The sequence below is a fragment of the Parambassis ranga genome, chromosome 2, assembly GCF_900634625.1.
Source record: "Parambassis ranga chromosome 2, fParRan2.1, whole genome shotgun sequence".
Lineage (NCBI taxonomy): Eukaryota > Metazoa > Chordata > Actinopteri > Ambassidae > Parambassis > Parambassis ranga.
Window position 1 is genome coordinate 5,298,394 of NC_041023.1, and position 25,107 is coordinate 5,323,500.

General features: G+C 42.6%; 1 protein-coding gene across 1 annotated transcript in view; it reads left to right on the top strand.

Moving 5' to 3' along the window:
• The window catches only part of epha10 (EPH receptor A10), a 108,842-nt gene that overhangs the window by 46,296 nt on the left and 37,439 nt on the right, over positions 1-25,107 (top strand). The window contains exon 4 of the mRNA XM_028421538.1: positions 22,842-22,997. Coding sequence (XP_028277339.1) covers positions 22,842-22,997 — 156 coding nt within the window. The remainder of the gene's footprint in view (positions 1-22,841; positions 22,998-25,107) is intronic.

Here is a 25,107-nt window from a genome sequence, read left to right on the forward strand (position 1 = left end):
CCATATGATTGAATGTGTGAATAATGTAATACAAGATGAAATAATCCTCTGAAAAAGAAAAGAATGAAACTTTACTCAAACTTCTTGTGCCACATGTTGCTTAAGAACTATATAGCTATTGATTATTTATTATTTACAGTGCCTAATGCTCCACCATGTCCTTACCGCCTCTGACAGAGATGACTCAAAGAATCCTCACAACACTACTTTACAAAAGAGAGATTCTCTCTCCCACATTAAATGCACAAAAAAAATTATAATTGCAAATAATAATCACGCTCTGCTTCTGTGGCTGAGAAAATTACTGTTGTGCATTACTACTGCTGTCGGTGATGACGATAGTTAGAAAATGCCACTACTGAATAAAACTATTGTGTATCTATTATATGTAGTGATTTTGTGTCCCATGTCAGTATAGTAATTGGCAGTAGCCTGTGCTATTAACTGTGGTGACGGAAAAGCCAAATGCTACTCAAAATAATTGAATAAAAAATGTATTCTTTCGTCATTTTTGTCTCTTAGCAACGAAGGCATCAACAAATATAAAAGAAAGGGGCCAACCCAAGAGTGGACACACACACACACCATCTCATCCTATAGCTTCAAATTATCCTGAGGCGTATAGTGCAGGCAAACATATATGCAACAGACATGCAATGTAAAATCTTAGATTGTGTGTGCGTGTAGTGACATGTGGCGTGTATGCTGCACACACTGCAAATTAGCATGCACGCATGCACATAGGATCACTTCCCACCTCCCCCCCACATACTGTATAGGCTTCATATCCTAATTAGCCAGCTATATGTAAACACTCACCCCAAAGAGGACACACATCTCACCATGCCACTCATTGTGCTGTCATGCTGTTTTTATCTCTGGTGCAGCCCCCTCCTCAGAGCCGTGCGCGGTGCCTGTCGCAATCCCTTCACCTTGGCGTCAGTGAAATCTTTCCAGGAAAAACACCATCATTAACTTCTCTTCAAGGGAGCTCTCAGCAGGGACAATAAGTCGGGGGGGGGTTTACATTTGTTAGACGGTGGTCATGGTGGAATCCCTATTCCACTAAGTTTGAAGAATGAAGCATCAAAGCTTATCGCTGGACTCGGGTTGGTGGTTGGAGGGCTCTATTCCATGCTTGTAACTCTTGCTGATGGCCTTTCAATTGATTAAAAAAATGGTATCATCATCATTTTCCCCCTGAGCTTTTATTCTTAACTAAGAGGCAACAAAAGCAATACCATCATCTTTGTGATTTGTCTTACACCCATGGCTGCCCATGCATTTTATCAGTAACCAAGAAATGGCTTGGCGATCGCCATCGAGCTGTCATAATGGCAGCGGTGCTATTAGCTCTCTATGTGAATAAGCTGTGTGTATGTGTGTGTGTGCGAGTGTGTGAGGTTTATAGACCATGCTAAATGTCTCAGGGATGTGAGCCATGTCGGCATGTCTGTCTGCTCGCTGCAGCACAGATCAGCACAGCTCTGATAAAGCATGAAGATAACAGCAGCATTTGTCAAGGACACACTCATCTCTCTGTGTGTGTCTTCGTCCTCCTGTATGGATTTTTCTTCCCCCGTATGTCTTCCTCTCACCTTTGTCTCCTCCTTTTTCATCTTGTTTTCTTTCTTTTTAGCCCAACTCATTTATGCAACATCAATTGATAAATACAGTGGTGTCTTAACACTATAGTGTAAGCAGTAATGGATTACATGGTGGTGGTAGTTTAGCCCATACCATCAATAATAATCATAATGTGATACTCTATTGATCCCTTAAAAGAAATTCCATTTCCTCTTGCACCTTGCCATTACAGGAAGGTCAGAACTGGGGGTCAGACACACACCAACAGAACCATATTATCTGCGTGAGCTGCAATCCATTTACTCTGGTTTTGGGAAGCGTATTGACACATTGATTCTGGCGTGTGTGTGTGTGTGTGCAAATGTTTTTCTGTGAGTGCTATCAGTTAGATGGAAGCGTGGTTTCTCCCGCAGAGAGACACGCTCCCCGCTGCTCCTGACCAAATCAGCCTCTTAATTTCTCTTTTCTCTTCCCCTTTTCTTTCTGCCTGCTCCTGCACCTGTTTGTGCATATGCTCAGCTTGAAATGAACCTTTAGTATCCCATTTGCCATGAGGAAACTGGGGTGGACAGATGAAAGGCTGGAACATGAGTGCCCATGTATCGCTTTGAGATGAAGCGGGCGTATAAGAAGGAAGAGAGAAGGGGCAAAGTGATGCTTTGGAAGTCACATCAGACTTTTAAGTAGCTGTCAGACTATGAAATATCTGTCCGAGCAGATCTGAGAGCATCTGACCGAGCCAGGGTCGCTTGCTGTCATGTGGATCGAAAGAAGATGAAAGATTTTTTTATTTTTATGTTTTTTTTTTTTTTTTGCATCTGAGCCCCTTCATATTACCATAATACCAGATTTACTGGCAGTTAGGGATGGACAACACAACTTCAGTGAAGCACTCACATCCTCAGTGTCTGATGTTCAGACAAAGGCCTGTTGCATACCATCAAAACAATCACACACTCTCTTGGTCCCCCATCTTTCTTTTTAAAGTTAAAAACCACTTGACATCAGAGTGAAATTTAGAGAGCAGGGAGGCTGTGAATCAACATCTTTATATGTAAAAAGGCAAACAATAGATGGAGCCGATGATTAATAATGTGTAACAGCCTGCAGCTGCCAAACTTCTTGCCCTTTTAGCACCTCATTTTCCCTGCTTCTGTCACTTCTGCCTCCCTGTGGGGCTTCCTCTGGATCAGATTGGACTTGTCACAAGAGCATAGTAATCCCTCCGATACAAGTGACCTGCCCACTGTGTGTGCATGTGCAAGAGCATGTGTGTGTGTTACAGTCAGTGTCTCTGGGGCTGTGGCCTAGATTGAATTATTCATGAAGCATGTTTATTCCTTCTCCTTTACTCTCTCTCATTTGCCACTTTCCATAGCTGAACCCGCTGCCCCTCGTGTGTTCGCCCTCCCTCCCCCTTCCCCTTGCCTGACCCTGCTTCTGGGCACTAACCGACAATCAGTCTCACGCCATGTCAGCATGCCTCGACTCACTGCAACATGATTGCTTGTTTCATGCAAACATTATATGCTCCATGTGTACAGTAAAAATGTGTGTGTGTGTGTGTGTGTGTGTGTGTGTGAGTTAGGGGAGGGTGAGGGCAGAAGTCTTTTGTTCTCTACATGTGAATAACTTGTAGGTTCATGTAGTTTGCTGGTCCTTTGTTCCCAGTGTTGGTGTCTTGTGCAGCATGTCCCACAATGTCAGGTTTCTCTTTTACCACTGCTGCTTCATGTGTGCAACAGCATTATTGTTCACCTTTTACACACAGCGGTGAGGTAAAAACAACAGGATAATAACAGGGAGAGGAACTGTGCTCTGCTAAATTAAGAAACATTTTCAACCACTTACGTAAGAGTAAGATGAGTACTGTATGTGTGCGTGTCTGTGTATTAAAACACGTGTGCCTGGCGTCTGCTGCTATTGATCTGCAGCGACCTGCGATCAAACACAATTAGGTGTGTATTCTCCAGATTGTATATTGACAAGTCTTTTTCTGCTGCTGCTGCTGCATGTGTTTGTGTGTGTGTGTGTGTGTGTGTGCATACTGGATCAATAGGTACGCAGATACTTCACACACACTTTAGAGGTGTTATCACCAACAGCACTGCAGCACTGTGCAGTAGCTGCTGGTTTAAATGCAGTTGCTTGGTAGGTTAGTGGGGTGGTTTAAAAATGTTGGAAACGCACACACGCCCTTTGTTGTCCCCTTGCACCAATGTATACATCTAAAAATCTGTACTCCTTGTTTTGTGTGCTTTGGTGTTGGTGATCTCCTCTCAGCATCGATTAGAATAGTACGCATCTCAATCCATCATTGATTCGCCCATCGTGTTTGTGCAATGTCTACTCAACCACACACTGGCCTCATACCTCTAGCCAAAGTCAAAAAGACAGAATAGATTAGTTGCTGTCAAATCCCCTGCCAACTGTTGTCTAGGTAACCTTTGTTTACCCCCTCATTCCAAGATCAATCTAATTGGCGAGCTCTGTCTGGCTCAGCAGCCCCCATACCGCCTCTCTTCCCACCATTTTCCCACCACCCACCACCAGCAGCCAATCACATTCACTCGGTGAGAGACAGGTATAAATAAAAGGAAGGATGGATGAGGGAATGAATGGCTTGTGTCATTTATTGACCACTGTGTGGTATCTCTCAGCGTGTTTGGGAATTTGTGCGGATGTGTGTGCTTTTCCAGCACTGCAAAGGTCATGCATTATGTGGCAGTGATAGAATACAATGCGGCGTATTTAAATCAATCTGGCATTGTGTATGCACTTCTAGTTTTGTGTGTGTGTATGTTTTTGTCATCTGCAATAACAAGACTCTGTATCGGCTGAAAAACAAGCAGACTAATTCAGACAAAGGGTTCATGCATGTTGTATCCAATCACAAAGAGGCAGTCCTTCTCTTTGAGTACTACCCAGCAGGCTTTGTGGCCATTTAGCTCCTAACTATGAGTGCGGGGCCCATTTAGAGTCATCACATCCCATTCTAGTCCAATTATACCGGCTCTCAGTGGTAGATATCGTAATAACACAACAAGTGTCTTGAGGAAATACTAATGAGGACTCTTCATTCACCCGGTGGGACGCACACACTCGAGCACATGCCCAAATGCAAACTAACCAAGCAGGAAGAAACATTTTGGTGCACAGGGTAGCGTAGCGCAGGCCCAGCAAAACTAATGCATTAAATTAAATTAGCACTTCCAGTTAATAACACATTACATAGCAACAGCAGTTATGGAATTTATTCATCCAATGAAAGAACAATGAGAACTCAACAAATGATATTAACTGTTGAAAGCTGGTTAATCATGCATTAGGAGTGATGATGTAGGTTTCTATGGTTTGTGGGCCTGTGTGGGTGTTTTTAAAGGGTTGGACTGTAATCAGAGCGCGCTGCCTCTAATCAGCTCACATCGGTTGCATTGTCTGAAGTAATTTGCCCTAACACGTCCTGCTAGCAACACTGCTCATGCTAATTGTTTGTGTTTGTTGCCAGAACCATTTAAAGCCACCAGTGTGATATCTAGTAATATTCAGAAGCTGGGGGAAAAAACTTTCACTTACTCCCTTCAGTCTCTGTGCTGTCTGTAGGTCAGACCTGGACTCCAGCAGTAGCAACATACGAAGCACTAGATTTTGGTGGGATGCATTTATATCTGAAGTTTTACTCTGCGCATTCGTGATGTAGCAGACTTGACATTTGCATCTTTTGAAGAGTTCTGTGTGTGTGTGTATTCTGTTGAGCAGAAGTGGACTTGGCTGTGTTTGTGATGTTGGCGCTGTTTCCCGCCTTGCTCGTGTCACTTCCTCTCTAATAAACTGTCATACCGTCTAATCTGCCCAGCTGGCACTGTCAGAACATGTGTCTGGATGAGGAGGATAGAGATGATGTGTGCGTGTGTGAGTATGTTTGCATGTGGGGATATACTGTGCTTGTTTTTTTTTTCCTGTACATCTGAGGATAAGGAAGGCTGAGACCGATAATCAACATACTGAATTGTGAATAGAAGTGCATTGCTACAGTTAAGGTTGTATACTATGGAGTTCTCAACCTCTTTCCCATCATGAAGGAGGACTTCAGTGGTCACTATTTTGACATAATGGCTTCTATTAATCTGTTTTTGGAGGTCTAATGTTGTGGTGCACACTAAAAAAGAGAGAGATGTGCTGCTTTTTCTAAAAATGACTTCTCAGCCTTTATATTGTGGTTAGAAATAGTAAGGTGGGAAGGGTTTTGTAAAAACACCAGCTCAGCAGCTTACACATTGGCCATTACTATTCCCATATTGATTTTTTTAGACTGATGCTAATAGAATTCTTGCTAATGCTAATAAGGTTTTGGTTGAGCTACAGTAATGCTAGTCTGTTATCAGAAGCCTCTCAGACTCTCAGCATTTACTGGCAACACATGCTCTTTATTTAAGCTATAATCTGTCTGTGAATCTGTGTTATTTACTTAAAAATGTTGGTACAGGTCAGCTGTTTTCATCTGTCTGTGTTGGCGTTTATTTCAGTTTCACCATTTCTTAAAGTTAAAAAATCAAAGCACACGCAGGGTTCTACATTTACTCTTGTATGTGAAGTAATTGCCACAGATTATTATGATGGTTCACAGGTTTAATTGGTGAGTGTGTAAACAGCGGAAAACCTGAAATAGCAAGTTGATGGATGCGTGTGTGGTTGGGTAATTAGGCAACAGCTGAGGTCTGAAAAGTCCTCTAGTCTTTAGCCAAGTGTATAAAATAAAATAAAAACTTCACAATGTAATTATTTGAATTTAAAAAAAACTACATACATGTAAACATGGTCACATTGAGTGATAAAATGGACGGGAGTTAAAAACTGAAACTCTCAAATCACGGTTGCATCAAGTGCTGTGTCTTTTTGTAAGTTTGTGTTTGCACTTTTTGTGTCTCCCTGTCAGTGCACAGAGCAGTACTTGGTGACATAACTACTATCTTACACTTGGCAGGGAAGAAACTAGACCTTTGTATGAAAGTTGGCATTGTCCTTGTTGGAAGTGTGTTCTTGTCTCTGCTTTCACTGCTCTGTGTGAAAGAATTCAAAGGGGTGAGACTCACAGAGAGAGAGAAAGGCAAATTAAATGTTGTACCCACTGCAAGCCAAACAATTAAATTGCCCAGAGAGGATCATACTGTGTATTTCTGAAACTCCTTAAGCCAACGTCCTCTCTAGCCAATGCGAAAATCTGAGAAATTACCCCCACAGCTTCATCTCTAAAAGCCGATAAACTCCAGGGATTCAGTCCAGAATGTCCCTTTAGTCTGTGTCGTCATGTTGCATCAATCTCCCTCCTGCCTCCATCAGAATCTGTCTTTGAGTTGTTTACAGCCTCCAGTCTGCGCTGCAACTGTTTATTCTCTCGCTGTGGATATCTGCGCAGGCTGCTGTGCTGGATCTTGTATTTTGATACAACAGCATGCCCTTGAGGCACCAGACAGTTTGTCCCTATGTGTTGCCGGTACATTCTGTTCCAACAACGTCCACAAAGACAGTCGCTAAAAAAAATGTAGCTTTGCACTGTGACACTGAAGCTTACGAATTCTGGCCAAAGGGTGGTCTCCATTAGGCCACTTATTTATCCATGTTTTCAGCTAGAAATAATCATAAAAAATATCTGAAAGAAGGCAGACATGTCTTCAAAACTCACAGCTAAACAACTCAGCAAACAGCACATGAAAAAAATTCTATCTTCCAGAAATAACATGTGTGGCTGATACCTGCAAATAAAGGAAGCTAAAATCTAAGAAAAACAGCGTGTGATTCAAAAGGTTAATATCCAGTGATGTTACTCATCACCAGTAGGTTGCCGTATGTGGCTGATCCCATCAGCTTAGGGCCTTCATTCAACTGAATATTGCAAATGTATTCCCTTATTTCCATGGAAACTACTCACCACACTGTGTGCAATCCTCAAAGGTTCAACATGGATGGTTGCAACGTGTGTAAGAATCTCACCTTACACCGGAAATTGTATAAAAAATGTCTTGTGAAAAGATGTTTTAATGTAAAGTTTCAAAGCGGACGAGCTGTAAGCTGGCCAAAGAGGAAATTACATTAGGCAAACCGCTAACTGTTCATTTTTAGTTGCCAACAAGAGAGCTGGAAGCGCACTTGGAGAATTTTAGCACATTATTAGGAGGAGCTGGAATGGTGGTGGGTGTTTCTGCTTCTGGGTCTATGAATGTGTGTATGCTGAGTAGTTTCCAACTTTGTGTGTGCGCGCACGGATGTTTTCATTTTCAACTTGGATCGCAACGTCGGAGTGATTCCACTCACTCCCTGCTCCTTTCCTCGGGGCACAGAGATAGTGAGAGGTATTAATGGAGGGAGTAGTGGGAGGAAAGAGAGCGAGCGAGCGGGAGAAGAAAACATGTTGGAACGGGAGGTGGATGGATGGATGGACAGAGGTGATGAGGGGTGAAAGAGCAAGATGGCTGGAAAAGAGGAGTGTGGGCGGAGGAGGTCAGTGAAGGGAGCAATGCAGATCAGCAGCAGGCAACGATGAGTGCAGATGAGGTAGAGGGAAGCAGAAGCTCGGACCCAGATGGGAAGATATTTTGGCAAGCAAACCCCCCGACTGGCCAAAAACTAGCAGCACTGACCCATCCAGCCCTTACAGAAAGCAATCATAGTTCATATTAAACTCGTAAAATCTTTCACTCTCTCTCCAGCCCTATAAAGTTTGTAATAGTTTTCACCTCTTCTGCTCATCTATTCATCTTTGCTTCTTTCCCCTGTTTAATTCAGAGCTAATGCTCTAAGAAGTAGTAGCTCCAAGTAAGCTACATATGCCAAAAGAAAGAAAAGCCTCACAAGCCCCACTCTGCTCTGAGTGTTTGTAGCTTCTGCATAATCTAGTGTTGTCGCGAACCCAAGTCGACCCTGTGTGCGAGGACAACCGGCTGATGTGCCAAAGGCAGGATTGTAACAAGGACACAGCTCAGCAGAGAGCAGGACTGTGTGTGTGTGTATGTGTGTTTTCAACATGGGGGAGAGAGAGAGAAAGAAGACAGTGTGAGTGTGTTTGTGAGAGAGAGAGAGAAGTGTGGAGAGGTGGAGGGAAGGGATGAGTGAGTGTGAGGCCACAGAGTCACATTGACGCAGGAATCTCCTCTATGCATAACCAGGACCTCTGGACCTCTTGTTCGGGCGATTGGCAGCGTGCACTGGTAACAAGCAGCAGAGTGGGGTCGAGGACTGTAGCTTACAGATGACTCGACAGATGACGGTAATTACCAGAGAGGAAATGTGTGCACTTCTCTGGTGAAGCTGGGAAGACGTCTTAAGCTTAATCCATACATACTGCTCACTAAAAGTACATGCATTCATATTTTTTAATGTTGGCTAAAATATGATGCAAATTTATTTCAGGTGACCTTCATGCAGTTCAGAAATCTGGATTTTCTTTGTTTAACACTAGTTTACCACCATGACAGTGATGATTTTTGGGTAAAATCTCTTCTTAAAGTTACAAAATGTCATGTAACAGATCAGCAGGAGAGAAGCCGAACCTTTTTATGTAGTCTAATTATTCTTAGAAAGTCTCCAAAAACACCTTCAGCAGGTCTTTTGTTGTGAGTGCAGAAATATCCTGAACTAAATAATTGGGGAGCACGCTGTTTCTGAATCAATACTACATACAGTTTTGGTTGTAAGGTATGGAGAACAATGACCTGAACTATAAAACAATCACTGTAGCCATTTCAGCAGCGCCCCTACAGTGAGGCTTAGTTAAAAATACACAACAGAGAGAGGCTGTATCGAACTTCTCTGCTTACTGACACACACACACACACACACTCACACACACACACACTCACACACACACACACTCACACACTCACTCACAGTCCATTTGGGTTTGCCTCCCAGCGATACAGAGCTCCAAGTGTGGAGGGTGTCAGCCAGCAGGAAAGCAGGGATCGAGGGAGTGGGAAAAAAAAAGGCAAACAAATGCAAACGGAGGAATGATGCTACATGGCTTCAGGGGAAGGACAAATCGATATGCTCGCACACATAACACTCCCACGCACCAGCTAAATATGCTGCTAGTTTGTCTTGCTTTCTCTCTTCGTGACCTCTCTCATCTTTATATACTGCGCACAAAAGTTTATTCCAGTTTTTCAAGAATTAGTTTTAAAGTAATATTCTTTGTAAATGTGTGTTCTGCCTGTCTGACTATGAAAACGCTTTTTATTAACTTGTTCCTTTTTTGAAGGACACATTTTATATTTTCCTTTACTCCACAAACGTTTGACACAAAGCAACACTTTAAATTGGCCTTCTGTGTGTGTGTGTGTGTGTGTGTGTGGTTTTCTGGGAAAGACCAATCAGTGGTTATGATATGACTGAACAATTCTTGTTGTTAACACTCTGAAATGTCAGGGCTAAAGGTACAGACAGCCACTCTGCTCTTCATTAAAATGTACCCAAGCAAGGTTATGAAGAAAAGATTGCATGAACTCAAACAGTGGTACAGAAGCACCAGACATTTTTAATTTTTGTCTTAATAACTTTTGAAAGTAGGGCCTTTTAAAGTCCTCCATTACATGATTATGGGTGCCCTTTTTGCATCCGTTTTCAGTGAGCCCTGTGCTTCATTTCCCCAGCTGCAGGAGGTCATCTAAAGGAAACAGAGCTGCAAGAACAGTCGCAGCTCAGGAGGAGTTAGGTAAATGTCATCCTCTTTTTCATAAGCAGACGTTCCTGGTCTAACAGTCTGACTGGCTGTGACATCATAACTTAAAAAAACACAATCTCGTTGTAATGAAGTGGGGTAAAAGGCAACAGGGGAACAGTGACAGCAGCAGTGTGGCTGAGGAAGAAGGAACAGCTGTGATGGAGAAACATTTAACTGGATCTCTTTGTGTCGGCGTTTGATTGTAACTGGTGCTGATGGACACCGTGGTGTGAATGTCTGCCTGTTCTCCCCAAATTATGACAAGCACCACAGCTGTCTTAACATCAGTTGGAGCCACTTGTGCCTCTAAGTGACTGGTTAGTTCGATTTACCAGCAATTCAAACTTGACTAATGTTTAATACGGTCGGAGAACGGCAAGTATTTCTCACTGCATGTCATGCTGCAGCCTCATTCACGTGGTGTGAAGAAGTGAGGTCGCCCAGAGGTGGATTAATGATTTGTGGCATCTAATCAGAAGGTAATGAGTCAGAGAATGTGTTATCAACCAAAATCAGAGAGAGGTTTAATGTACAATGTGTAAAGTAGTCCTGAATGTACAATCATACATGTTTCCTTTTGGCTGTTCAGCCATCATTTTTAAGTATAATCTTACTGTGCACTGAGTTTCCAGCCACCTGTTCTATTTTCCTCTACCTGTTTCAAGCTGAGACTCACCACAGCTCTCTGCCTGTATTAGGCGATGGCTGTTGACAGCACTAAGTGAGGCAGTAAATAGCACCGAATAGTGGGTCTGGAAACGTCTGCCACGTCTGCCCATGCAGCATGAGTCTTTTTTACTTGCTCTGCTTTCTTTGAACAGTTGGAGTTTTAGGCATTAATGCCTCTTTTAAGCACAGTTTGTTAGCATCCCCTGTGCTCTATGAATAGCTCACCGCAGAGACGCACTCTCTGCCCGCCTGAGACCCTCATGGACTAGGATACACACACACGTAAACATGCACAGAGCAGGAAGTGAGCACACACAACACAACATAGCGTTGACACAGAAATGCACACATGTGGTGTAATGCTTCTTGAGTCACTTTACCCGATGACTCACTGTCTGGTTCAGTCTGTCTCCACATGCTTCAGCGTCTGGACCATAATTCCTCGCCTAAGACCTTGTAGTATATTCAGAGAGTTGCACCCTTGGAAGTATGAAAACAGCTGTCATTCAGAGATTAATATTTCAGCTCTTCACTGCCCAGACCTGGTTTATTAATAAAATTGTGGAGTCTGCGTTATGGACGAGATGTAAAGTGAAACCAACATGTCTCCTCATTTTTCTCTTGCGCCGCTTCTTTCATCTCTTCTTTTCTTCGTTCCTTAATTGCTTGACGTCTTTCCCCTGACTCCTCATGACGCCATGTTGCATGTCTTAATTAAACGCCTGCTCAGAAGGAGGAAGGTATTGAGTGAACGATGGGATGCAGGGGGGGGGGGGGGGGGGGGGGGGGCTGCGATGGGTGGTGGGGGATTAATGAAAGAAGAGTCCGTTAATTACACAGCAAGGTCAAGGCCGCTTTACCTTCACAGCTTAATTGTGGCCCCTGATTGTGTTGCAAGGCCTCAGTAATTGTGTAAGTAGACTTGTATTTATCATATGCACAAGTTTTTGTGTCTTTTTTGGGGGGAACGTGATGTTTTATTTTGACAAAATACAGGCATCAATAATCAAGAAAAAATCAGGCTGAAATTATAAATGCACGAACTATAATTCAACTGTTTTATCGCTTATTTTTAACATTCCTCAGTGGCCTCTGATGCATAATTAATGTATCATTAACATCCCCTCCTGCTGCATTTTTCACCTTAATTTTCCATTGGAAGCTCTTTCTGAATTATGATTGTTGCAGGAATAACCTTGTTGACTGTAAACAAAACAACAAAACAAAACTAAAGTGAAAATGATGAACCTGAGCATGTTTTTGCACATGTGTGTTCTGATCCCTGACATGGAGCTGAGCCATTAAACTCAGCGGGGGGGGTTTGGAAAGGTTGGACGATCGGCCCACCTCATCCATCATCTTGATAGACCAACTGTTCATCATCGCATGGGGTCCTGTGCGCGCACACACACACACACTGCAAAAACATTTTAACTGTCGTATGTTCTGACCATGACTCCCCCCGCTAGTAAAAACACTTAATCAGCCGTATGGTCCAAGTGACCCCCTACCACTATCTCCATCCATCTCTGCTGCCGTTCAGCTTTTTTTTAATAACTTTGGATCAGGGACACTGGATCTCAAATGTCGCAAAGAATGATGAGCAGGGATTACCTGAGACAGTTCATCGAGCACCCCAGTGCAGGTATCACTGAAACCTGTTTTTAGAAAGGGTTGTTTTATAGCAGAATATTTTGGACAAATATAAAGTATTTACAGTCCTAATCCCATTCTGTAATCTGGGGTTTTTTTTCCACCAATGAGTCTGAGGTTAAATTGGATTTGATACAACAGGACTGGAGAACCCACATAGATTTTAACACATACACAAACAAGAAGAGACTGAAAATGTTTGCATGTGTTCAGATAACAGGGCTGATGAATAATATCCTGTTTTCTCCTGAGACTACTGAGCTGAGACTTGACCTGTTGGCCTTCGTTCATACACACAGGCCAGATGTCAAGTGAGAGTCAGGCAGGTGAATCATTAAGAGTGTGCAGCAGAGAAGAACAAAATAAATACAGAAAAGAGAGTTAAATGGCCACATTGTCAAGTAAACAATGTGATAAAATACACGTCTTTTTATATAAAAGACATCTGAAATGGCAGATTTGCACACCAAGGCCAAGGGCATTTATCAGGAGCACTGGGGCTTGGAATGCACTGGTGATTGGTGATTGAACAGCACTGGTTGTTTCAATCACCTTTAAACTATTCCAATTTCCAATCAAGCTTTGTCAGCATACTGATGTCTGAACTGGATAGTGCATCTCTAATGCTGGTCTGTGTGCATGCATGCAGAGGCACGCGCTCCTTTCATTTACTCACATTAGACACTAAATATTGTAAAAGATGCTCACCACCTTGTGAAAAAATTACACAGTATAAGCACACACTGATATGAACCTTTTACTTAGCCGGGTTCATTCTAAGTGACTGTAATAGTTGTGCCTTCCAGGGTTGAGGAGCTATCTGATTACCCTTGACCTCCTCCTCTAACAATTTGACAAGTTATTAGAATGAATGAACAGTCCTACTTTCTCCCCCTTTTCGCTCTCCTTCACTTCACTGTACTTAAAGATATGCAGCAATGCTCATCCGTCTACACTCTAGGGAATCAAATTTATCAGGCCGATTTGTCTATATCTGGGTCACAGTCTTAATGAAAATGGCCGATTCGGATGAGGCAAATGAAAATGGAATGTCATTAGTAGGCGAGACTCATTCAAGTTCACATCCTAGATTTGAATAGCTGATTCAAAGGAATCAAATGGAATTGGTGTGTCACAACAGACTGCGGGCTGGAGATTATGCCTGTTAATTTCCATAACCAGGCCATATTCAACACACACACTCACACATATACACAAACGAGGAGGCCTGCAAGAAAACAAAAGCTCTTCCCTGCTCCCCGTATCCTCACTAATGCTTCCACTGGGGAATTTGATTAGCTTCTAGTTGCGTATCGTATTAAATGTTTAGGAAATGTTGAATCTGTGCATATGAAACAGTGAATTATGATTCATATCGACAGCTTTTAGGATTGCTCTCTTTGTTTGAAACTTTTGAAATAAGTCCACTGCATAAACATAAAAAACAAACTTTTTTTTAAACTTTCACACTTTCTTGGTGTGTACTTCCCATAAAGACATGCTGCAGATGTGTATTTCAATGCAGTTTTATACATGAAAAATTGGAGGTAGTGAAGAATGACATTACATATTGCCATTGCAAATGGGGAGCGATGTAAGTGTCTGAAAGACTGCCGTCTGTATAACCTTCAGCAGCATTACAAATCAATATTACTTCTCTTACCTAAGCTATCTTCGCTCTCAGTTTGAAGGAGGAATTGTATTTTAGCGAAGTGTGACAGGCGAGCGGGTACAGGGCTACACACACACACATGCATGCATGCACACACACACACACTCACACTCGCATGTGTGAGCAGAACAGTGAATCTCATTTTGCGAGCGCTCGACCTGAAATTGCCTGACATTCACATGCAAACATGTTTGCTGACTTGAGGCTGATGTGCTTATAATGTAAATGACGAGGATGCTCTTCTTCATTGCTTCAAACACACACACAACACACACAGACAGACGCACACAAATGTATACAATATTTTAACGCTAACTGATCCCGCCTTGTGCTGCAAGCTGTTGAGGGTGTGTGTGTGTGTGGGACTGTCCATCTGGAAGTGATGGAGATCATGGTGACAATGGGACGTGAAGCCCCGAGGCCATTTTGTAAAGCGGTACGTACAAAACTGACAAAGAAATGCATCCAAGAAAGAATCCAGCAAAGATGCTCTGCACGCATGAGCTGCACGTGGTGACGCTGGTGGCCTGTGGACATCGTAAACAGTGTGTAGGGAAGCCACAAATCCCACCTACTAAGCTCTTCCATTAATCTCTGGTCTCTAACCGTCACTACGAGCTTCAGCTAGTCACGTTCTTCATTAATATCATTGATTGCCTGTCAGCATGATTGATAAGGGGTAGAATTATAGACTGTATAAAAGGACAATTGTGCTAGGTACTTTTCTTCTTTTGTTGGACCAGTACAGCTAGCTGATTAGCATTTAAACTTAACAGCTGTAGATATGTCTACACAGCTTACAGGGTACACCATGTTCCCACCCATGTGTGATTCAGTGATATCTGATCTTGAACCACAATTACATGTGCTTGCTTAGAGGTCCCATGTTACACAGATGGCCATAGACAGATAAATTGCTCCATGTTCGAGCTCAGTGGAAGCAATCAGTCACAGAAAGCCTACATTTTAGCACCAATGCACTGGATAAATCCCACAGTCTGGGTTGCTTCATTTAGATCAAATTTAATTATATCAAAGGTTTGTTTATTTTTGAAAGATAAAACCAGAGGCACTTGTTAATCACAGGACGTCACATAGAATCAAAGTTGAGTTTTTTTAAGGTAAGATGGGGGCTGCTTTAAGCTAGGGTCAAGGTTTTTTTTTTCTTAAATCACTCCCTCTTCACCAGATACTGCACCAGATATATTTACTCTGACACTTCAGCCAAATTACATAACATGATTTACATGTTGCACACATGCAGACATGTCTGTCCATCTTTATAGCTTACAGCCACAACTGAGAACGGTTAATGATTAGAGGGAGACAATGATGGACTCAGCCTAATCCTGAGCTCTTCTCCTCCCAAACATATGGGTGCATTGTTAAGGAGATGAACAACTAAATACCTGAAATGTAAATGAACAGCGCACGTGTGTCAGAGTGAGGAGTGGAGCTGAGGAGGTGATAATATCCTGAAATTGTTCCCTCTAAGGCTTTTGTTCCACAGCCTCTGATAAATTCTGCAAAAAAAAAAGATTATAGCTGGAGCAAAAGTAGGGGTAGCAAATAATAGACGCAGAAGGGAGGGAGGGTGGCAGAGAGCAAACATGATAGAGGGAGGGAGTGGGGGAGTGGGGGGTGACTGTGGTAGAGGTAGAGTTTGGCAGGAAGCAGAGCTGATAGCAGTCAAGAGCTATTTCAGAAGATGAGATGGGAGAAAGGTAAACGGCAGAGTAGCACAGGTATTAGAGAAAGTGGTGAAAACACAGGCAGAGAGGAAGAAGGTCTGTCAACAGCCAGTGACTGACTTTTGCGTGTGCATGTTGTTGGAAACCGAGTGAGTCAGTATGTGTTCATAAAATAGAGATATGCATCCTACAGACAGCTGCCCGCTCACATTACGTGTGCGCGTGTAAAAGAAAATACATCTGTTTATTTCTATATTGGAATAAACACAGAGCATATCGCATTGTTTATTTATTTTTGAGTCACATCTTTTTTATATCCATTTCAGCAGTGGTGACATAACATACAGGCTGGCTGCATATAAGACTATAATGCTGAAAGGCAGTATACAATACTGTACGAGGCATATTTCCAAAAAAAAAGCATGATTTATTTGTCACATATTAGCAGAGCTTTCTGTCTTCTTTTCTGTTTCTCTGCATCTTTAATTCTTCTCAGTCTGCAGCTTTTTCTTGCTGCAAAACCTGAAAATATTGCAGCTTGCAATTTATTTTTGGTTTGCGCGGCAGGTCAGTGAGCCCGTCCTCACGAGGAAAAATGTAACATGGGGTCGATATTTCAGTCAATGTGCATGTTTCTCTGTGTTCTTATGGGGGCGGGGAGTTGTCACCTTGGTAGCAAAAAATGGCGCCTGTGGAAGGGAATGATTTTCATTTGCATAAATGTGAGAGTTTGTAGCATGTGGGGATACATGTCCATGTGTTTTAATTATGTGTCGTATCTGGGGGATACATTATTGACCAAATTTTGTGTTTGTGGTCAGTCCAAATACTCTGACCTCCAGTGGCCTCATCTATAATGAATGCATTACAGTGTAGGCAGGTGACATGTTGATGCAAAAAGTGACATCAGAATCAGAATTCCTTTATTTATCCCCAAGGGGAAATTCTTTTTTGTTACAGACAATAAAAATCAAAGATAAATTGAAATATATAATAAATATCTAAATACCTAGGTAGCATTTAAATCCCTGAGTTGTATCCAAAGAACATTTTTACTACTGTATAAAAACCTTTACATAGTAAAGAGCATGCCATGAATGTACAGTGTCTGTGTGACTGTTACAGTTCAGAGTTCAGTAGTTTGATTGAGACGGGCAGGAATGACTTCCTGTGTCTCTCAGTGGTGCATCGTGGGAGTCAGAGTCTGTTGCTGAACGAGCTCCTGTAGCTGGTCAGCACAGTGTGGAGTGGGTGAGAGGGACAGTCCAGCATAATCTTTATTTTGGACAACATCCTTCTCTGACACACCTGTCAGAGGGTCCAGTTCCTCTCCTACAACATGGCCGCCTTCCTGAGGATTCTGTTGAGTCTGTTTATGTCCCTCACCCTCAGACTGCTGCCCCAGCAGACAATAGCGTAAGTGATGGCACTGGCCTCCACATCCTCATTGTAGCTAGAATACATGTGTAATATACCTGTATGTTAACATTTGAGTAGGTTATGACTCAGAAAAAAAGAGATTTTTAAGGATAATTGCAGCAATTTAGGGGTGGATGGTTTTCAAGTACCTGAGTCTGACTGCATTGTTACTGTAGAAGACCCCTGTTACTCACAAAAAGTAATCACATATTCTTTTAATGATCATTTTTCCAAGTCATTCTATAAATATCATAAAGAAAATGGAGAGCATCTCCCGTTTTCATCTGTGATGGTAGCAAGAGACGCCTCAGTTGTGCCTTTATTGTTTCTGGCTGGGTTTCATGTGTACCTAGTGTATATAACTGGATGTCTGTGAGTACATTTGTGTTTGCCTCTCTGCTGGTTCAGGTGTATTTGTGTTGTGATGTCTGCATAGCTTCTCCTCTCTGCACTGATACAAACAGTGCAGGCCTGCTTCTTCTGTGCTGTGATGTAACATGACAGCTCTTTGTTGTGTCCATTTTGTGATGTAACCGCTTTTGGTATTGTTAAATGTTCTGTGTCGAAGTGTATGTCTGTGTGCAAAAGCCAGTGAATGAAAAGTGTGGGCGTTTACATTCAAGTGGGTGTAATTGTGTGCTTTTTGTTCTGTCACTGTGTGTATACGTGCTGCACTCTGCATGCAGAATTAGACACATCTCCAGTGTAAAGCTTGTACGCAGCACTGTTGACATTAATACCCCTGGCGGCATTGTTCGCTAGTTATCCTCCTGTGTTCTCTGTGTGATGTCAGTCTGTGGTAACCAGGGCAGAACAGAGAATAAAATGATAAAGCAAAGCGTTGACCTGAATGGCACGGCTCGGAGCTTTCTCCCTGATTACACTGTGAGGCAGCAGCAAGTCAGTGGGTGGACTTGAATGAGGTCTTTACTTTGAGCTAATAACAGGGATTTATGCTGTAATTCAAGGCTTGTTCGTATCTTCAAAGCAGCTAGACACGCAGACAGGTTATGACACTGCATGCAGTGCTGGAGAAAATTGTTGCCTCCAAAAAGGGAGATCAGGAAAAGTGTCACAAAATTGCTTTTTTCATTACTTACTTTACGCCAGAGCCTGATACAAAACCACCAATAAACAACTGTACGCTGACGACTTTATTTAAACAGAAGTTCTAACTCCAAACAAATTATACCTATGTTACAGCTTTATTTAGTGAACAAGGAACTGCTCTGTAACTTCACAACTTCACATACAATGACATCTTTCTTACTGTCCTCCAACAGATTAAAGGTAGAGTAGGAGATTTCATTCTGATGCACTTTTGTTAAATTAGTGTAACTTCTCTTTACAATCCGATAGCAACCATTTAGTTTGGCAGTTTCGCTTTAAAACAAAGAATATGAATCATCTGTGGAAGGTATAAAACGCTAAAAACATCAGCCAATCCTCCAGGTGGACCCTGCGCGGAGTATTGGCTGGTTGTCACTCTCTTCCTGCTCTGCGTGCACCAGAGAGGTACATGCATGATGGCCGAAGTCACAGGTAGGGATGTCCCGATCCGATCACGTGATCGGAAATCGGGCCCGATTACGTGATTTCAGACTCGATCGGAATCGGACATTACCTGTCGATCAGGACTCAGATATATATTTATCAGGGCTGTCCAAGTTAATGCTTTCTGTGCAGGGTGGCTCTGTGTCTTGTAGCGCAGGGGTATGACAGTTACTTTTGGTGCGACAGGTCCTGGGTTTGAGATCTTGATGTGCTGCGTGTATGAAATCTCCCAGTGTGGCCACACACACACACAGGTTTTGCCTTTATAGAAAGTATCGGAGCGGGACTCGGTATTGGCAGATACTCAAAATCAAATGACTCAGAGTCGGACTCGAGGGCAAAAAAACCTGAGCGGGACATCCCTAGTCACAGGTAATGCGCGTCCATGTGATCGGGGTGCGCTCCGAGAGAAAGGGGCGTGTGTTTACTTTGGAAATCTGGCTGACTCTCACTGAGTTTTCAAAATCTCCTACCCTACCTTTAATATTCAATCATGATATCATGATCGATCTCACCGTAACCTTATCATTTCACAGTTTTATAATTTAACCCATATTTGACCCTCCTTCCTGTCTGACCTTGAGGACATATTTTCACATATGTGTGTGTTTTAAAAAAAAACTGTTGGGAGTAATGAGACTTCATTTTGTGGATTTTAACGCTGCCTGCCAGCTGAAAGAGTAAACATCAGCCTCACAGAGGGCACTGATCTGACTTAAAGCACTCTGAATTATTGATTTCCAGCAGCCGGAATAACATCGCCGCCTCTCTCCGTCATGCCATCACCTCCCTCACTGTCCTTTCTCTTGGAAACCGTCGGTCAGCTCTTCCTCTCTGTTGTGTTCAATCCAGCTGTGTGTGTGTATGTATGCGGCAGTGTAAAGCAAACATCTTTTAGGACGATTAATATTTATTAATGTGTGCTGTCAGGGAGGCAAAGAAACAATTCATTGCACACATTTATTGTATTAAGTGTTTCATGATTTATTAATGGGCCTGTTTAAGGTTAGAAGAAAGAGAGAAAATAAAGGAAAGGACAAACTATTAACTGATTCCTCTCAAAGACAAAAGTCTATTAAAGTCATTTGTAATGTGACTGTTGGCTGTCAGTGTCATAATTGAATATTACATTACTTCCATATTTCTTATTTTATCCTATACCACCTGCAGGCTTCCATCACATGCAGGACGATGCTTTTGTTGCATACATTCTCACTTCACATGACCTTAATCTCAGTCGCCGTCACTCCTGCATCCAGTGTGTCTCATCTGTATGCATTACGTGTCTCTGCTTATCTGTTTTTCTGCCTGTGTCTATCTGTCAAGCTGAAGGAGTCCATTCTCTCTGCCTATTTAATGTCCTCTCTTTGTACAGTACACAGCCTACTGTCTTTCTGTCTCTCTCACACGCCATCTGTTTGTCTCTCCTAACAATCTCTCACAGCAGTTGGTCGACTGCTTCATCCACCAAAAGCTCCCCCCCGAAGGCCTTGGCATGTCACTGCATATCTATATTATTACACCTTGAAAAATGTGTGTGTGTGTGTGTAGATCTGCACCCATGTTCCATTTAATTGAGACTCACAGTCAGCACATAGGACAAATTGATCAGTTGGTTTGCCAGCTGTCCTGGCAGATCTCTCCTTCTGTCTCTCTATTTCTCTCACCATCCCCCCACCCTCTTCCTGCCTCTCACTCAAGCTCTAATTTCCAGTTTAACTTGTATACCTTGGCAAAGATGGGAAACAAAGTCTCCTAATGGCTGGGGTGGTCTTCTTACAAATGTCTCCTTGCTTTTTCTCTCTCTGTTGGATGCCTTTTTAGTGATGTGCGTTCTCCCGTTGGCAGATGGCTGCTGGCCCATTTTGACTGACGTGACCTTGCCTGGCATTTGCTGTTGGCGGCCCTTTGGAATGATCCCCTCACTGTGGAGAATGATGGGCATCATACAAAGCCAGCTCCTTTTGTTATCTGAGCTGCACATATTGTCTTGATACACCCCTATCATTAGACACACATTTCCAAGGTGGGCTGGCAAAATGTGCATCCACGCTGAATTGAAGAGATAAGTCAGAATTGCAGCCAGCCACGAATGCGGCTAGCCTGCTTTTAAGCATGATAGGTAGAAAATGCAGAATCCATTTCTGTTCTCATAGATCTATGCATAATTTCGCCTTGATTCGGGTTGCTATTCACGCTTGATGTTCTTGGCGTGGTGAGGGAAGGATAGTGGCAGCACAGTCAGGAACAAAGAGATTCTACTCCAGTGCTGCTTGACAGAGTGTGTGTGTGTGTGTGTGTGTTTCTGTTATGTCTCCATGCTTGGCTGTGCTGTGAGTTGAAAGTGAAAGGCTTTTTTTCTGTGTAATGACAGACATTAGAAAGTCGATTACAAGGTCCTTACAGCTGCAGATATGCAGCACAGAAAGGAAATACACACGGGTACACGGGCACATGCATGCGCTCAGTCTGTCTGAATCGGGGGGACGCTGCTGATCCACGTGTGATGGCAGGCCTTTTGCATGGAGTGCTGGTAAAGCAGAGAGAGCGGTTACTACTGTATGAACGGGACTATCTGCAACCATTCTCCTGTAATCCACCTTGTTTTGCCTTATCTCTTAGTTAATCTACAAATTATTTTGTCTTATAGATTCCCAATGCCAGCCGCCATTTCCTTGTTTAAACACCAACACAGCCTGACCGGATAAGTCAATCACTAACGTCACAGCGAAGACACAATCGATCCTTCCTCCTACAGAAAGCATCCCCGAACAATCAAGCCCCCCCCAAAAAAATCCTTTTCAGTGTCATTCAGCCTTTTCCTTTAGCCATGCCGAATAAAACATATAACACATGGAAAGGAAGCCATTGGATGTGTTTGTGGAGAAAGAGAGTTAAAGACAAAAAGGGGGTCACTTAAGGAAGATTGAAAAGGAGGGAAGAGAGAGGAGGGCCATGGATAAGTAAGACAGATGTATTAGGTGAATGGAAAAAGAGCAGGGAAGTGAGAGAGCTGTTAATGTAGACCCGCTGTTTAGAATACAGTCTCAGAAGAGAGGAGACTGGAGCATGGAGCGGCGGCTGGCTGCCTGATTTCACACCCATTATCACTTGCTACAAAGTCACGGCAAGTGGAAAATGAAACTGCATAGAGGGAGAGTGTAAAATAACCCGTGTTTCAGAGTGTCTGTTTATGCACCGCTCCGTTGTCACACATGTATTGATAAGCTTTGGGTGTGTGCTACACATGTGAGGTCATGAGTGCCCACATTCCCACCTTTTGTAATGTCTCTCTCAGATTTGATGACATCTGAAATTTCTGGTTAAGGAAAAGGGGGGAAACCAACAATGAAATTAAGTTTTGGGTTTTGCATGCCTGCATATTGGCTCGGCTTGTTTTCATTTGCCTAGCTGGAACAATCCAGAAGCAGCCTTTGATGCCATTTGCCAAGGCCACTGATCACACGTAATGTGAGAATTGTGTTTGTCAGATGGATTTAACCAAAGTCTCCTCTACTTTTCTCCCCTAATCCTATCTTTTATCTTGTCTGTACCTCCCCGTGGATTCACTTGGTTTCTATTATTTCCCCATTCATTCTTAATTTTCTCTCTCATGAATTGAAAGGGAGATTAGAGCCTTGTTTCTGTGGTTTTTAAAATGCTGAAATGGGAAACTTGCAGGCTCTAAATTATCAGCCTTTCTGCAGAATTATCTTGTGGTTTTATATCTTTTTGACACAGAAATGCCTATGTTATGTCTCCGTTCCCGCGTTTTATTTAATACATGTCCATAAGCTATGATTTCCTCTGTAGATAAAGAAAGCAGGAACTATTAAATCATGTTTCTGATGTGCTGTATTTATTTTTTATTTTTCTCCAGCATGTCCCCCTGGATCCTACAAGATGTCCTCCAGGCAGCAGGAGTGTTTTCCCTGCCCAGCCAACAGTGTCGCAGAGGAGGAAGGATCTGTGGTGTGTGTCTGTGAGGAGGACCACTTCAGGACTCCCCTGGACAACCCCTCAGCACCGTGCACACGTAATAAGATTATACATCTCTCCTCATATTTGTGTGTCTTCTTGAATTCACATCATTTTACTCACATGACTTCATAATAGACATTTTTGCATTAAGTGAGCAGTTTCACTCGGAGCTCCAGTCATTATCTCACCCACCCATTCAGCTCTTCATATGTCTGCAATTGCCGCTTTCTCCATAAAGTTCCATTTGGTTTATGGACCCTGTGGTTTACCTGTCCTTCACCCTGTGTCCTTTCAGCTGCCTCCTCATCCCCCCCGTCTGACCTTCTCCCACTCTCTGTCCCACCATCCCTCCTCATTCTTGTCCTCATTACCATCATTCTTCACCTCTCATTCACCTTATACCCCTCGTCTGCCATGTCCTTTTATATAAAACACTCAGATGGAATATATAAAAGGTTTAATAACAAGCATTTCTGTCATTTCGTTTGGATAAACATGCCCCTTAGTTCATGTATTTTTCTCTCTCTAACACCACTGTGAGTCTTTTGAATACAGTTAAATTTCCTATTTCAGCAAGAGGCAAGAGGAAATATTCTGAGCACCATCAGGGTTTAGGCTTGCCTCTCCTGTAACCATCACCCCCCTGGACATATACAAAATCATAATAGTATATAATGTATCCATGCACCACAGCCATTTTCCCTGCCTCTTAACCTTTATCCCTTTTATCACCCATCCATCTTTCATCCTCCCTAACATTATGTCCACATATTAGTCCAAAAAAAAATCCCATCCCATTTCTCCATCTCTTTGCACAACCTCTCCATATACCTCCACCTCTTCTCCTGACATTACAGATCCATTTTTGGCTATACATCCATTATCCACCTTTTCCCTGGACCCCCATGCCCCCCCCCCCCCTTTCAACGCCTGAACTCACTCTTCCATCCTTCTCTCCATCTGTCTTCTTAACTCGACCACTCATCACTCTTCTTTCTGCCCACTGCCTCCTCACATTTTCCCTCCTCTTTATCCTTTCATCCGTTTCGTCCATGCGTGTTATCACGCCATTCTTCTTCCCTCTGTCAAACCGGAATCTCATCCCTCTATCCTCAAGCGACAAACTCTATAATCTCATCCCCACTGTCCATGCATTATCCCTCACCTCTTACTTTTTACCTCACCTTTTCTCACCCCTTTCTCCTTCACTGATCCCATTCATCTCCAATGAAGATGCACTACAAGGCCAATAAGACAAAGACCATACAGGGTAGCCCTATTGATTCCTGCATGGAGAGCAGCCTATTGATATAGCTTAGTAATTAGATGGAGGAATAATAGGCTCTAGATCTGGGGAGTACTCAGAGCAGTAAAACCATAGGGTCACCAGGCCTGTTTGCACACACACACACACACACACTTTTGTGTGTGCACATATATGTGAAAGTGTGTGGTCATACCAGCTTTTGTGGTTACTGCAATGCAGGGGTTTAATTACAATATTGATCGCTGAGCTCTCTGATCCTAGTGTGATAACATTTATAGCAGCCTAATGACCACATTAATTACACTATTGATTCAGTAATTATGATCATCTCCAGATTCGGCTAATCCACCGCATGGTACAGATGGTGAAAGACAGAAAGAAAGGAAGGAAAGAGAGAGAGAGAGAGAGAGAGAGTCTGATTAATCAAGAAGTATAAAAAAAATGAGAATATATAGATAGATGAATGAGGTCTGATGCACCTTTTTATCCCAGCAATTACCAATGTAATTGTATTCTTACGCCTTCGCCATTGATGTCTGTGAAGTATTACAACCTTAATGTGTTTACCACACTTACACGCTGCCGCTGTCTTTTTGAAGTAATAGAATCTTCATTGTTGTGAGAATTCTTTTGAAATGGTTGAAAGAACAAACTGCTGCATTTAGAAAAATTCCAATTCCTCTAATGATATGTATAACTTCAGTAATTACAGCTGGTAATGATGACTACTGGGAGATTTTCCATTACAGCTCAGTGGTAAATCTTTCTAGGTGGCTGCGGAGAGGAAAAGTGAAACTCACTGGGGACACTGAAACTCAGTTTTGGCAGAGTGGAAGTGCTGCTGACAGGACTGCAATGATTGTAGCATAATAACTATAAGAAAAAATACCTTATAGTG